The sequence below is a fragment of the Nipponia nippon genome, unplaced genomic scaffold, assembly GCF_047370975.1.
Source record: "Nipponia nippon isolate SJK-2023a ecotype South Korea unplaced genomic scaffold, ASM4737097v1 scaffold_3, whole genome shotgun sequence".
In the NCBI taxonomy this organism is placed as follows: domain Eukaryota; kingdom Metazoa; phylum Chordata; class Aves; order Pelecaniformes; family Threskiornithidae; genus Nipponia; species Nipponia nippon.
Window position 1 is genome coordinate 100,934,238 of NW_028262347.1, and position 15,343 is coordinate 100,949,580.

At 38.0% G+C, this 15,343-nt stretch overlaps 1 protein-coding gene across 22 annotated transcripts in view; it reads left to right on the plus strand.

The window, feature by feature from the left end:
• KCNMA1 (potassium calcium-activated channel subfamily M alpha 1) overlaps nucleotides 1–15,343 on the plus strand; it is a 523,932-nt gene that overhangs the window by 422,649 nt on the left and 85,940 nt on the right. For 3 of the 22 annotated variants that reach the window (XM_009467946.2, XM_009467984.2, XM_009467991.2), the window contains exon 19: nucleotides 2,261–2,434. The exons of the other annotated variants lie outside the window; for them this stretch is intronic. In XM_009467946.2, the coding sequence (XP_009466221.2) occupies nucleotides 2,261–2,434 (174 nt within the window). The remainder of the gene's footprint in view (nucleotides 1–2,260; nucleotides 2,435–15,343) is intronic. 22 annotated transcript variants of the gene reach the window in all.

Sequence of the window (15,343 nt, forward strand, 5' to 3'; positions counted from 1 at the left end):
GGGCTTAAATTTCCCACTTCATTGGTTTAAGTCTGATGAAAATGGTACAAAAAGTTTTTCTTCCCAACCCTCTTTGCCCTTAAGGATGATTTCTTTTAATTTTCATAAATGTGTCCTATCCTGTTATCGACTGTTGACAAGATACGGCTACAAGTAAATGAAAACCAGGGACTGTTACTAACCAGTGACATAGCAGTTGAGAATTTCTGAGCAGTGTGTTTTGCTACAGCATTCAATTAGAAAAAGTCCTTCAAAACAGCTATAATTAAAACAAAATGGGCCTGCATTTTACCTCACCTGCTGTCAGTGTGTCTCTCAAATGCCTTTTATTTTTCTTTCATTTTCTTAAAGTGAACATAATAAAATAGGCATAGTGGAAAGACTTCCACGTTTTTGATAACGTATTTCAGTTTTCTTTTTCTGCCCAACTTTTCCATTTTAAAGAATGTGTTGGGAAGAGTTAGACAGAGGGAAATCATGGGAAAACAAATGCTGTTTTGAATTTTCTGTGTAGTTTGAATGTGTATGCATCAAAAGCTGCAGTGGAAACCTTCTTACTAAAAGCCAAGCTCTGAGGAATGATGTACCTTGCAATGAACAAGCCTGATGCTGCATGATGACTTTCTGAACAGCTGTAAGATAACTCTACTAGGATGCTAAAAGAACATGGCATTAGTCATGTGAGCAAAGTTTTAGAGGAATGGAGTCGCTGCTGAAGAGATCACTCATTCATCTCCCTCAATGCCTGTTTTCCACAATCATAATGTTACCCTTGCTTGACAAGTATACTGTATGGCAAGTCATCAAGGCCTTAGAACAGGACTTGACCCATTTGAGCGATTTCAATCCCGCTTCCCTGGTGACTGTGGCATTAAGAAACTGGGAAAAAAAAAAAAAAAAAAAAAAGAGAGAGAGAAATTATTTTAAATTTAATGTCATTACCATAATGCAAAAAAGACATCCTAAACTGAAGGTACAGGCCAGAGAAACATTACCTTTTATCTGCATTTGCTTTTAAGGTTTTGTTTTTGCCTGTCAGTGTTCTGTTTTGTTTTTAGTATAATTGAGTCAGTTCAATCTAAACCATTACCAAAAGTGTTGGTTCAGTGCAACGTGTGAAACAATCTAAGTGGCCTTTGCATTTGTTCAGAATTGAACATACCTGTGATTCAGGTAACATACAAAATTGCACGATTGTAATTACACATGCTTTTATAAAATAGGATGTAGTATATTTCTAGAAATATATAACAAGGATGTTCCCATGAGTGAAGGATATAAATGTTCTGTTCTAACCTGGCACCTTAACCTTTTGGATTTAGCCCCTAATTCTACATTCAGTTATTTGGTTCTTGATCTACCTTTGAATCCAGAGCAGAAAACATGCCAATGATTGGTTCAGCATGTTTCAATGGACCAATGCTCTCTGTGCTTTTGGTGATGCCTTATTTGTGAACTGATTTTAATGTCAAGCATATTTACCATTATTAGTTGTGTCTCTTATATGGGCAAATTTTGGTATTCTGTCAAGAGTTAATTTGAATTCCTGAAGATATAATGTAAATGAAGTAAATTTTTCAGAAAATTTTATGAACATCTTGTAACTCTTTAGTAATGTGTAATTCATTGCAATAAAGGAGTTCCCTGGCACAGTTTAATACAGAGAAATTATTAGCATGTGTTTAAGAATAAATATATTTATATATATGTATATATATGTATGTATGTGTATAACGTATATGTGTGTGTGAGTGTGTATGTAAGAATATATGTGTATGTGTGTTTTTGTGTGTGTATACATACATATATATATAGATATATAAAAAGTCTTTGATTTTTACAGGAAGCAGGATAGGCCAAAAATGTCCAATGGATTAGCAGCTTTAGATTTTTCCTTTCATTTTAGCCCAGTAGTATTAATTGTGCCACGGGAAAAATATATTATTAGGATTCTCTGCTTTTACTATGTTCTTTTTCGATCCAAACACTTGACTGTAAACAGTAATTCTTCCCCTTGTCTGCGGTCACCCTATAAGACTGAACAGAAATAAAGAGCCATTTATCTTTTGCCCTACTTTTAATGTACAGCCAAAGTGTTATCAATAATCTCATTGCACTTTTTTTCCTGGGTCAAGACTGTTAACATAAACTAAGGCCTGTATTAAATCCCTTAAATTACCTTCCAGCTGCCTTGTTATATATATAACCTTGCCATTAACCTGCTGCTCTTCCTCTCCTCCCATCCAACACATGGTTATAGCCAAGATGTCCATCTACAAGAGAATGAAACTGGCATGTTGTTTTGATTGCGGACGCTCTGAGCGTGACTGCTCTTGCATGTCAGGCAGTGTACATAGTAACATGGACACCCTTGAGAGAGCCTTCCCACTTTCTTCTGTCTCTGTTAATGATTGCTCCACCAGTTTACGTGCCTGTAAGTTTTAACACCAACACATGCTGTTCCATGTCTGTGGTGTCTGTGGTATCATCCCCGTCTTGTGTCGTACATTGTAGTTCTGTGAGTTTTACTGGGCTGATGCTTTTTAAAAAAGTCAAACCCAAATTTTTATACAGCTCTGTATTTATATTTCTGTTTTAATTTACTTTTAATAAGAAAAATTTAATTCATTATTTTGCTTTGTGTGCTCTTTATGAAGCATGCTCTTGCAATAGCATGCAGAACCTTAGTAGTGCAGTTTGGTGACATCTTTTTTATTTAATTCATACAATATAAATTGTCATTAATTAAACAATAAGTGCTTCAGTGGAGGAACAGGCCTGTGTCTAAATCTATGACTGGTACTAAGTGGACAGCTTTAATAGTGCTGGCACTAGAGCAGCATACAAATAGGCAGTGAATAAATATACAGGATACAACTTAGTAGCTGAACTGTAGTAGCTGCAATTCTATTCTATACTTCTACCATTATCTTTAGTTTTGCTTGTAACCCTTCATTTTCAATAAGGCAGGACCTTCCATCTAATACTGAAACTGCAGAAACCTTAGTAAAAATGGTTGTACTTTTTGTAGTGCCTTTTTAGAAGGGCTAGCCTGATGCAAACTTCCTGATGCAAACTTTTTGAAATTAACTGTAGAATTTGACCCACAGGACAGTACCATTCTGGAATATGCCCTTAAAGGTCTTTTGAAAGATCAGAGTTGAGAGGGAGAAGACAGAGAAGTTAGAACAATTCTGCATAGCCGTTAATTCTTTGAGCGAGCGGTAGGGATTCCAAAGCTTCCTTTATAGGTGTGATGTCAACAATTGAGAAGATTAAATAAAATGGTGATTTTTTTTTTTTTTCATTTTCTTATTCTCTTTAGACATTCATAACAGGCAAAACTATGTCTTGGAACAGGAACTGTTTTCCTTTCCCTATCCAAATGGCAAAGAAAAACTATAAAATTATTCAGATACATCTATAAGGAGTATTAGGAGTTTTGATTGGGAAGAATGTCCACTTTACATTACAAGTCATCATGGATAAAAATGCCTTCCATTAGTAAGAGTATAATGTAGCTAGTACATTATGGATCTGGTTGCCTTTTGATACTGTATGTGTATTGCAGTATGTAGTCCAAGTGGTGAATGACTTCGCTTAAACTATTTTGACATTTGAACTATTTTTCTAGTCACAAATGTGGAGTGTGTAACAATACTGTGATTTTTGTTAGCATTTTTTTCTGAAGACTGTGTCAAACTGATTCTAATAGGATTTCTTAGAGATTTTACCAGAAATCTTCTCTCTGTACATATGTGTATAAGCACTCTGAATGTCCCTTCCATGAGTTGCAACTCATGCATCGCCTCAAGGGAGATGGTTCCATTTTAAGTTCTATTCTAAGTTACAGGAGTTTTTATCCTTTAGAGAGACCTTTATCAGAGCAAAACGTAGCAAAACATATTTTGTTAAGAAAAGCGAACAAGAAACCTCCCTGGATTGAGAATTACTGCAGGCAGTGTTACTTACACAGCCTAACAGCCTCAGTAACACAGTGCCTGGTATAGTTTGCATTAATACAGACTAGTAGAGAGATATGTGGTTGGGTCTCGGCACTGGTGTTAACAGCAACCAGACCAGGCTAAATGAATACGTCCCCTACAAATGGGTAGAATTTCTGCCATTAGCACTGTTTGGCAAGGAAAGAAAAACCATAATTTGTAGGTTTACCGTAGCTTTCAAGTTCACTTAAGACTCTACAGAGGCAGATAAAGTAAACATTTTTGATTGTGTTGCCTGCTGAGCCAAAAACCTCCACAATAATGGTGTTATTGCCACCAAAAACAATACTGTTGGGAAACATGTTAGATCTATGTTATATTTTGAAGGATAAGTGATATTGACAGCTTTGAGGATTTTTAGCATCGTATCTTTCAAGGGCCTTTTCTCCCCTTCATCACTCCATCAAATCAGAAGAGATCTTACTCTTCCCCTTGTGAGACTAGTCACCTTTGACCGTTAATAAGTAGTACAAAAATCAATACCAATTCACGCTCTTTGCAAAGCAGCATAAGCCTTTATTTTCCAATTAAAATATATATACACACACATGCAATGTTTCACTGGCAAGGCTTCAATAGAAATCAGTGTATTTTCTTTGCAGTGCACAGGGGTCGTATGATGCCCATCTTGACAGAGCTAGTTAACTCAAAGAATGGTGGTGAGAGTCAGCTTTTCATTAAATATGAGCAGATGTGAAATGTAGAGTGTTTGACAATTAGAAATGGCAGCAGCAGGGCCCCAGAATCAAAGTGAGGTCAGATTGGTGGATCAGATTACCTCTCTTACATTCTTTAGTTGTTCTGAAAATCATTTTGAATTAGTGTCAGTGGAGCCATGATGGGTTTTGCCCTTTGTCTTTTATGCTAGGACTGTATTGTTTCCCCAGACACTCATTAAAGGTCATTATACTATTACCGGGCTTGCTTTGGTCATGGTGCCCCAGTTGGGTTGGTTTGCTTCTACAATTGCTTAATGCATTTCTTTCTTTCTTTCCTTTTTTTTTTTTTTTTAATAAAAGCAGGCTTTTTTTTTTTTCCAAGGTAAATAAATTCACAGACCATTGTATGAAACTTCTTGAAACAATGAGTATCTTTTGTAAGAATGAATACTGTTTGTAAGAATCTTATGTCAAGTAGAAGATATCGATTTACATATTCAATGATGTACACAGGATTTAGTGTACTAATTCTATAATATGTAGAGAAAGTGACACTGTGAATCAGTTCCTCTGTTATTATATTGTTGCCTGTACTTCCAGCAAATTAAAATCATAATTTAATTAAATATAATTACATTAAAATAGCTTTTGAGTTTATAGGCAGCTGTCTGGGAAAAAAAAACCTGATGTGATATTACTAAATGTAAGGAAATAGAATTTTAAATTTTTTTTGTGTCTACATTTTTTCAGGTTTAGCTGCTTTTGGTAGATTGTTACATGAACAGAAGTCAAATGGTCCAAGCATTTTTTGTACTGGAGACTCAAGTGAATTAGAGTGAAGAGAGGCACTTAGCCACTGAAAAACCTGGGCTGGTTTATACAATGAAATTATGTTACTAATAAGTGTGATGTTTCTGCTTAGGTCTGTGCCAAATCTTGGGGAGTGCCATTCAAATGATTAATTGATACAGACAGAATCTTAACCTGAACCATTTAATTTTTGTGTTTCTGTATCACCATATGGCTGCTGCTTCTCAGGAACATCAAAAGCTCATGTTCCAAAAGGAAACCTTTTCTAAACTTGTCGCTGTGCCCACTGCCATGGGAATCTAAACTTCCAAGGACATTCTTGATAGTAGGCCCAGGCATATCTAATTCAGCTTGTGAGAAAACATGCTTTGACATGCTCTGATAGTTCTGAGAAGCTTTATGTGAAGACTTTGACTTTGATCAATAATGGGGATCTCTGGAGACAAAAGACAAGTCTAATTATCACTATATTTTGAATTCAGGTTTCAGCCCAAATTCCTAGCTATCCTATTTGGAAAGGAAGACCATGCTAAGACAAGCTGGAGAAAGCTTAACTTTTGAAAGTAGCCGAAACAAGTACCTACCTGTGTGCCAAGCCCAGTTTAGAACCATATATTCTGTCTGGTCTTCTAGTGCCATCACGTAGTTTATGCTGAACAGACAAGTTAGCTGCTGAGTCTTTCTCAAAGGAACTAAAATTGCATTCTGCAAGATTAGATGAATAATTTGGGTAGCTTGAATAAGGATGGCTGTTGAACCAAGGTTGGTACACTGTACTGAAGCAGTCTAGCAATGTAGTTTAGCAAGTTAGGTCAAGAAACACTAGCTGCTTCACTGACCTGTGCTACTTAGAGCTGTGTTGTGACACACTGCCTGTGTGTCTTTGCAACTTAAAAAACCAAATTCTATAAAGAGAGTTGAAATGACATGTCACTTACTGATTTAGCCAGAGAGAAGAATGCATCGCTCACACACATTGATTAGTGTATCTAAAACTCATCAGTTATATAACTATGCTTGGGCTTTTCTAAATGAGTTGACTGTTAAGTCCTGGATTACTAAATTACTGGCTGAAAAGACAGCGTAGTCTTTATTTCTCCCAGAATGCAAGAACTGCATCCTCTGCTTTCTACAGAACAAAACTAACCTACTCTCTAGTCCTGCTGAAGTAGCCAGGACAACAAGAAATACTTGCTTTTATGGATGAGCTAAGGTGCAGGAAGGACCTATGTGTGCCCTGTCAAAGGACAACTTTCAGTGCTAGAATTCTCTTTTCACCCTTTAGCAGCAAAGGTTTCCCTTTTACAGGATACATATACCACCTTGTGGTGGCTAGAGACTTTTTGATTCTCAAACCAGCTATAAATATGACCCCATTTACATTATATTTATAATACTCTGAAGAGGAAAAGGTGGGGTACTACCATTGCTCTCTCCCACTACACACCTTTTCTGAGCTGTGAGAATTCTGTTGTGGCTGCAGGAGGGATGGAGACTCATTTGCTCTGAAATTCTTACTTTTACATACACTACATAAACGCCTTTCATATAACCCACTGATAATAGTGGGTTCATATGACCGCTGATTCCTGTGTGGTCACACTGTCTCGTCTTTGTCCTTCACAAAAAGCCAACAGCGCACCTTTAATATTTTGAGGAAGAAATTGAAGGATTGAATAAGCGATCAGGTCTGCTTGGCAAAGAAAGACAGATGTTGCCCCTCAGGGATGGCATCGTAACGTCATAAGCAAGTGATTATAATCAGATTGTTATGTTATTCCTTACTGATCATAATCAGAATGTTTATAGTACTGATTATATTATTATTGATTATAATATTGATTATAATCAGATTGTTATGTTATTCCTTAGCCACCTTCTCAGAATGAACTGTCAAGAAAGCTGCTGTTACCAAAACTGGCCAATGGGGTTTTGAAGCGTATAAAACCTGACAATTGAACAATTGAAAAAGAAAATACCAATGTGGGAGATTCCTGTGCTGTTCTATACAGGTTCTTATGGTGTTGCCACTGACATGAAGTCAATGCTTGTACATGCTAGAGATTTGCCATATTTGCAGCCACCTCAATAGCCTGTAGTACTGGCAAATCAGAAGACAGACACCATGAGGTCTGCTTTTCTGAGAATGAACATCTCCTAATTACTTTTCCACTTTCAGGCTTAGTTTATGTTTGCAATTCTGCCTAACCTACTTTCTTTCCATCTTCTTCTCCTTTTGGCAATCGTACAAAGATGCATGCAGGTGTAAAGAAGACAGGATGAATTGACAATATATGCAATCACAGTCTTAACCAGCATTCCAGAACTGCTTGCTGGAACAGTGGTTTCACGGAACCAGCCCTTTGATTTGTCTGCTTTTCTCTCACTCTTGATATGCAGACCATCAGGTGATCCTCTCCTTGATGCAACTGCATTGCTAACATAGAGATAGAAGCTGTGATCATAATGGGCTGCTTTATGCCCTCCTGAGACTCCAAGCATCTATTCCATCATTTTTTCATGTGAACGAATGCACTGGGACTTTTATATTTCTTTTTCAAACACTGAATAGACGACATTAATTACAGAAGGGGGAAAAAGTAACGTGAAACAATAGCTATTTTACAATAGGTAACTTCAAGTATGTAATTTGACTTGAACACTCAGAAAATGAATCCCTTTTATTGTTCTGTATTTTAATAGAACCTGAGTGCTGCTAAGTTATTAAACTTTCTTTTGGATATAATATGAGAATATAGATTAATACTGAGATATAGAAATGCAAGAGTAGAAAAAAAACCAAAACAACCCCCCCAAACCAAGCTGTTCCTTTTCAGAAGGTAGAATGGTAAAAGTGAGACAATCTAATTTGTTACTCGTGAGCAGAAAATGTCAATAATGAAGCACATGCCTTTTCAAATGAGTTTTGTCAGGCAGTATATACCACTAGGCTGATGGGAGGATGCTCTGCCCAATTTGTGATGTCTGTAACAAGGAGATGAACTCTCGAATCAGCATGGGATGGAAGCGCTGCTAAGTTCAGCAGCAAATCTTTTGAAGAATTGGGAAGGTGGAGGAGAGAGAGATCAAGAAGTCTGCATTTAATTCCTTTAGGCCTTTACGTTGAGTAGTGATTCTTACCAGGGTCACAGGGAAGAGACTAGTGAGTGGCTTGCTTTGATGGGGACAAGCTACAAAAGATGTTGTCTGCATCCTGTGGAGTGAATTTAGCAGAGGGTCTTATGCAAGGTGACATGGAAATTATGTTTGCATTTTTAGTTCCTGAGTGTAGTTGGTTGTCATGAAACTCACCATGACAGTTTCTTACCACCAGGCAGCACATTCTTCCTGTTACCTCCTTGGTGTAGGACAGATGCTAGCCGGTAAGCTCTCCTTCTCTACTGTTTCCGAGCTATTTCAAGCGACAGATGCCAGAGCTGGCTTGGTTTCAGCTTGAGCATTTCTGTCATAGCCCTGCCTTGAGCCCAAATTCTGACCTTTACTATATGAAATAAAGTACTTATGAACAAGCAGTGGCTTGATCCAGAGCAGGCTTAGAGCAAATGTCAAGTGTCAAGTCAGTCTCCTGCCTCCTTATTCCACCTGCATTAGGAACCTAGATTAGACCCTAGACTACAGCACTGACTGCCTTAGGCTTTATGGGTCTGGAGAGACATAACTTATTAAACAAAGAGTTATTAAATTTTTATCAGTTTTATAACACAATGTAAATGCCTTCTATGAATCTACATAGTATTCATTATCATTTAAAACGTTAATTAAGTCAAAGTTGCATTTAATTTAGTTCTAAGTGTGCCTTTGGGAGGAAGCTTTTAAAAACAGCTGCAGGATTGAGAAGCTCATTGATGCTGGGAAGTTGTTAGTACCACTTTTCAGGATAGGTCCCCCAAGTTGATTGCCATTTTGAGTCAGCTAATTTGTGTTGATGTTATTGGGCAAGGTCTCAAATTAATATTGAACCAATAACAGCAGAAAGCTATCAGTTCATGCTAATCATAGATACACTTCGATGTGTAATTTGTGTTCTTTTTGAAATTGCTTCCAAGCTAAAATGAACGGTTGATTCATAAAGCCTGTACTTCTCATACCCTTGTATTACAATATCTTTTTCATTTGATATCCTTATTGGTTGGCTCCTTTTATAGTTCAAGGGAAAATATGTTCACTGACTTGGAATATTGTCCCTCAGATTCATGGAAAAAGAATTCCTCTGGCCTAATCTTCTACATTTCATGTGATTTGAAGTTATTGTAATGTATAGAAGGAGGTGCTTATTGAAAAATACAACAGACCACAATACAGTATCAACTTGTAAAGTGGAATGCGGTTTATTATAAAAACCAACTAGAATAAAAGCCCTCCAAACCAAGTTAAAATATGCTTGGCTTGCATTATGTATGGGAGTGTTACTGCTTTTGATGCTTTTTGATGTAAAAAACAAGAGAGAGAGGAAAAATAAAGTACAGTGTTTGCACCATCTGATTATTCCATTAAGACCCCTAGCATATTTAGCAAACATATGCATGCCTTTAATCAGGTAAGTAGTTATATTAGCTGAGTGTGACCACTAATACACATATTACGTGATTCATACTTCTAGAACTGAAGCCAGAGGGAACCAACTTTATGCTTACCTAAGCTAGCAGAGTCCATTGAATTTGAACCAGAGATCTTCAGATTTTATCAAGTTCAGTGTAGGTCCAGCAGAGTGGTCCAGCCCTGGAAGGCAAAAGCAACTTGCAAGACAATTTTTTCTGGGTCATCATGTTTTCTATGGAGTACCTAGAACCTTTCCAGGTATTTGTAGGTGCCAGGGTACATAACCTCATTAATTTTTTATGTGCTACATGAAAAGAGGAGATAGTTGTCACATAACTCTATTATGTGGTTCTTCAAGTGCCACAAAACAAGCACCCATCCTGTATCATTGCTTTGATTGAGGTTATAGTATGCAGGGGGGAATTGAGCAGAAGAGGAAAATTTTTAAGAAATCACAGCTATATTTTTTAATATGTAGTTTCTTAAATATGTTGATGGTACTTTAAAATAGGTTGAAGTTCAGTTGTTGCACTTCTACTGTTTGAGACTATTTACCAGCTTCTGTTAGTGTATCTTTTTATAATACAATGACATAGCTTTCCTTGTGATATTTTATATATTACCAAATGCTGCAATGCTGTAATTCACTTTTTATCAATGACTTTAGGAAACATACTGAAAAGGAAGGGTGGAAAAAGCGTTATTACCGTGTAAGAAGTGGGCAGTGTCATCTGGTTAAAAATTCATGTGGACATTTTAGTTTGACTGGAAATCCCACTTAAACAAATGGCACAAGGTAAAGATCACAATCTTGACTGCACCACTGACTTACTACGTGCCTATAGTTTCTTTTCCACCCAGAGACTGAGAATAATGTATTCTCAATATATTATATTACATTTTCTGCTAAGAAGTGCTTTGAGATCCTTAGATTTTGAAGTACTGAATACAAGCCTGGGTGTCCTTTTGACACAGTGATTCCCCTGCGGAGGCCAATTTTCATGTCTTCTGATCGTTGCTGAAGGAGGTCATAGATACATGGCAAGGAGGAGAGGAAAGTGAAATGGGGTACATGACAGAAAGAAGGAATGGGGAAATTACAAGAACTGCCTTGCTGCTGTCCAATTTAGGGAGGTTTTGAAAGGGGATACTATCCAAGAGGGCATGAATACCTTCTGTTTATTTGCATCAGCAGGGAAGAATCTGTTTTTAGATTTCTGGGGAAAAAAAAAAATTAAAAATCATCTGCAGTTTTTAGCTGCTTCTGAACTTTAATTGGAATGCAGTCGTCGTTTACTGTGAAGACCTGAAGAAAATCCAAAAAAATCATTATAGCATCTTTGATCTTTGTCATGCAATTTCCTTTGTTCATTCTTGCATAAAAGACTTTGTTTGCACTAAGCACGTTGCTTTCCCCATTTCCATGTTCCTGACATTATTATCTTTACTCACTAACTCAGTGGTGTTACATGTTGTCTGACACGGCACTACAATATGGAGAGAGGTTTTACATCACCATAGCTATGCTGTGGAGGAAGACTGGCAACAAGATATGGAAGTTCTGTTCTTGAGCAAACTTTTGCCAGAATGGACTAGCAGGTGTGCCGTCCAACAATGTAGATGGTTTATTCTACAGCTAGCCTCTCTTCTATAGTACTTACATGATCCCATATTGGGACATATTGCTTGGACTTTTAGTAAAAATAGAAGTTGTGAAATATGGACAACAACTTAGAAGTCAAGATAAACATTTGCCTAGCTGATAAAGTTTCATCAGCTAATAGAACTACGATTCTTCTAACAAAGAATAAAATTATTACAAATTTTGAGCCTAATATAGAGGAGATACTTATTCCTGTTCCATGAGGAGGGCCACAAAAATGATCAGAGGGATGGAACAGCTCTCCTGTGAAGACAGGCTGAGAGAGCTGGGGTTGTTCAGCCTGGAGAAGAGAAGGCTCCAGGAAGACCTTATTGTGGCCTTTCAGCACTTAAAGGGGGCTTATAAGAAAGATAGGGACAAACTTTTTAGCAGGGCCTGTTGTGATAGGACAAGGGGTATTAAACTAAAAGAGGGTAGATTTAGACTAGATATAACGAAGAAATTTTTCATGCTGTGGGTGGTGAGGCACTGGCACAGGTTGCCCAGAGAGGTGGTAGGCGCCCCATCCCTGGAAACGTTCAAGTTCAGGTTGGACAGGGCGCTGAGCAACCTGATCTACTTCAAGATGTCCCTGCACATTGCAGAGGGATTGGACTAGATGACCTTTAAAGGTCCCTTCCATCCCAAACTATTCTATGAGTAACAGGAGGTAAAATCCACAGTCACAAACAGATAGCATGTTTCATTAACAGGCATTTGTCCAGTGATTTATTTAGAATTGCAGGGTGTGAAAATGGATATAATTCACATGATGAGGCAGCAGAAGGGTGAAAAGAAGCGAGATGCACCACTGAATAGAACAGGATGTATTTTTCTGTCTTCCACTATATAGTGTCCTTTACAACATATGGGAGACATTTCCCAAATTTTCAGATGGCATGCTAATGTTTCTCACTAATAATGGCATTGGACTTATAGCCATTTTTACATCTTGTCTTGTTTTTGACACAAAATACTGATTTTTCACTTGGTTCTGAACAAAGCCAATAAGCTTTCTGATGTCAGGGCAAGCTAAGAACTGCTTTTGATATTCCACAGAAAAATATTTATCCTATTGTTTGAGGTTGCACATTTTCAGAGTACTATTCAAATTAAATTTTAATTGTTGCTAAATTATATTTTTGTGTAAATTGAGACATGAAAATGTAGTTTTTGTTTCATTTTATGTACAGAAAATCTGCTGAAAATTAAATCAGTTTTCATTTGGTAAAGATCTACATTTTTCCATAGTTCTTAACAGCTGGATTTTTTGTACCAAGAGCTTGTGTTCCATAGAACAATTGTCCAAGGAAAAATGAATATATATATATATATATATATATAAAAAGCATTTCATTCTGTATATTTTGATTGTTTCTAGTCAAGAGTCTCACTGCCCTGGGTAACAAGATATACCTTATTGATTTCTTCATTCAAAGGAGAAAAGACAAGAGAACAGTAGACTTGGGACAGATGTCAGTCTCAGCACAGATTCTGTGGTGATAGTTGTAATGCAAGGATCTGCAGCGACTGGAATAAGTAATGTAATCCTAGCTATTTGAGAGGATTCTTCCATACAAGGAGTCCAACTTACAGGCATTTTACACTTTTGAGAATTATATGACTCAGCAAAAGCCTTTGGTTACATTTGGAAAAGAAATAAATGAACATACAATTTGCAGTGACAGGGAAGACTCAAACCAAGGATCTGTGATCACATAGTCTAGATTTGTCTGATATTACATCAGTCTGAAATTCTGCAAGAGCAGGAGCTTGCATTCTTTTAACACATTGGCACCAGATCCTTCTGCATGTTGATTTATTCAGTATGAATTCTGTGCCTGATCCGTGCACTTCAATACACCATTATTGTACAATTCTGCCCTTCTTAGAACTCCTTACACCTAAATTTGCCTCTTTTCAAGCACAGAATTATTTTAATTTTTGTTTCAGATTTCCCCTGTAATCACCACCACATGTTCTTTTTTATTATAGCATGGTCTGTAAAACTTTTCTTTCTTTCTTTCTCTTCTGAATAATTCTTGAGAATACTGTCTCCTACTTGAATGAAAAGGCGTACTCTGTTTTTGGATTCAGGATTTCTAGTGTTGTCATGTCTAGTAGCTGATCAAGCTTTAACTGTCTTTTTCATTGGCTGATTTAATCTTTGAATGCTGCAGCTCATTCATCCAGAGTTTTACTGGGATTTCTCCTCCTAAACAGATAGATAAGCGCTTGTTTTGCATCTCAAATTGTAGCTTGACGGAATGCAAGAATTGTATCTTTAGGCTTGTATATTCAGCCTCAATACTCAAGCCTCACGTACTCCTCAGGAAATATCCTGAAGTTGTCCCTTGGGTCCCACAGACTTCCTCAGCAGTATCCTTGAGTTCTGCCCATGAGGAATATAAAATATGTCAAAATATGCATTTTTTTTTTAATCTGCCTTTAGCATATGAGTCTTTTGTCTGCCCTCTTCTTTCTCCTCAAGCAGGACAAAATAAAATCCTCAGAGGTAGAGCTCCAAGCAATTTGCTTTTGGAAGATGACTTTCTTGACAGCTGTCAGTGTCCCCTGAGCACTGGATTTCTGGATGCTTTCAGTATCTGACTCTCAAAACATCTGGCAGCAACACTATTTCCAAATATATTGACATCCTGTAGCATTTGTGGTTGATATAGTTACTTTCAGGGTAGTAACTGACCCGTAAATCTTATGAAATCTTACATATCAGTTTTCTTTTCTTTTCTTCTGGATGAGGGGATCGAGTGCACCCTCAGTAAGTTTGCAGATGACACCAAGCTGGGTGGAAGTGTTGATCTGCTGGAGGGTAGGAAGGCCCTGCAGAGGGATCTGGACAGGCTGGATCGTTGGGCCAGGGCCAACTATATGAGGTTCAACAAGGCTAAGTGTCAAGTCCTGCACTTGGGTCACAACAACCCCATGCAACACTACAGGCTTGGGGAGGAGTGGCTGGAGAGCTGCCTGGCTGAAAAGGACCTGGGGGTGTTGGTTGACAGCTGCCTGAACATGAGCCAGGAGTGTGCTCAGGTGGCCAAGAGGGCCAATGGCATCCTGGCCTGTATGAGGAATAGTGTGGTCAGCAGGACCAGGGAGGTGATCGTGCCCCTGTACTCGGCATTGGTGAGGCTGCGCCTCGAGTACTGTGTTCAGTTTTGGGCCCCTCACTACAAGAAGTACATTGAGGTGCTAGAGCGTGTCCAGAGGAGGGCAACAAAGTTGGTGAAGGGTCTAGAGCACAAGTCTTATGAGGAGTGGCTGAGGGAGCTGGGGTTGTTTAGTCTGGAGAAGAGGAGGCTGAGGGGAGACCTTATTGCTCTCTACAACTGCCTGAAAGGAGGTTGTAGCGAGGTGGGGGTCCGTCTCTTCTCCCTAGTAACAAGTGATAGGACAAGAGGAAATGGCCTCAAGCTGCGCCAGGGGAGGTTTAGGTTGGATATTAGGAAAAACTTGTTCACCGAAAGGGTGGTCAAGCATTGGAACAGGCTGCCCAGGGAAGTGGTTGATTCTCCATCCCTAGAGGTATTTAAAGAATAGATAGATGTGGTGCTCGAGGACATGGTATAGATGGACTTGGCAGTGATATGTTAACAGTTGGACTCGATGATCTTAAGGGTCTTTTCCAACGTTGACGATTCTGTGATTCT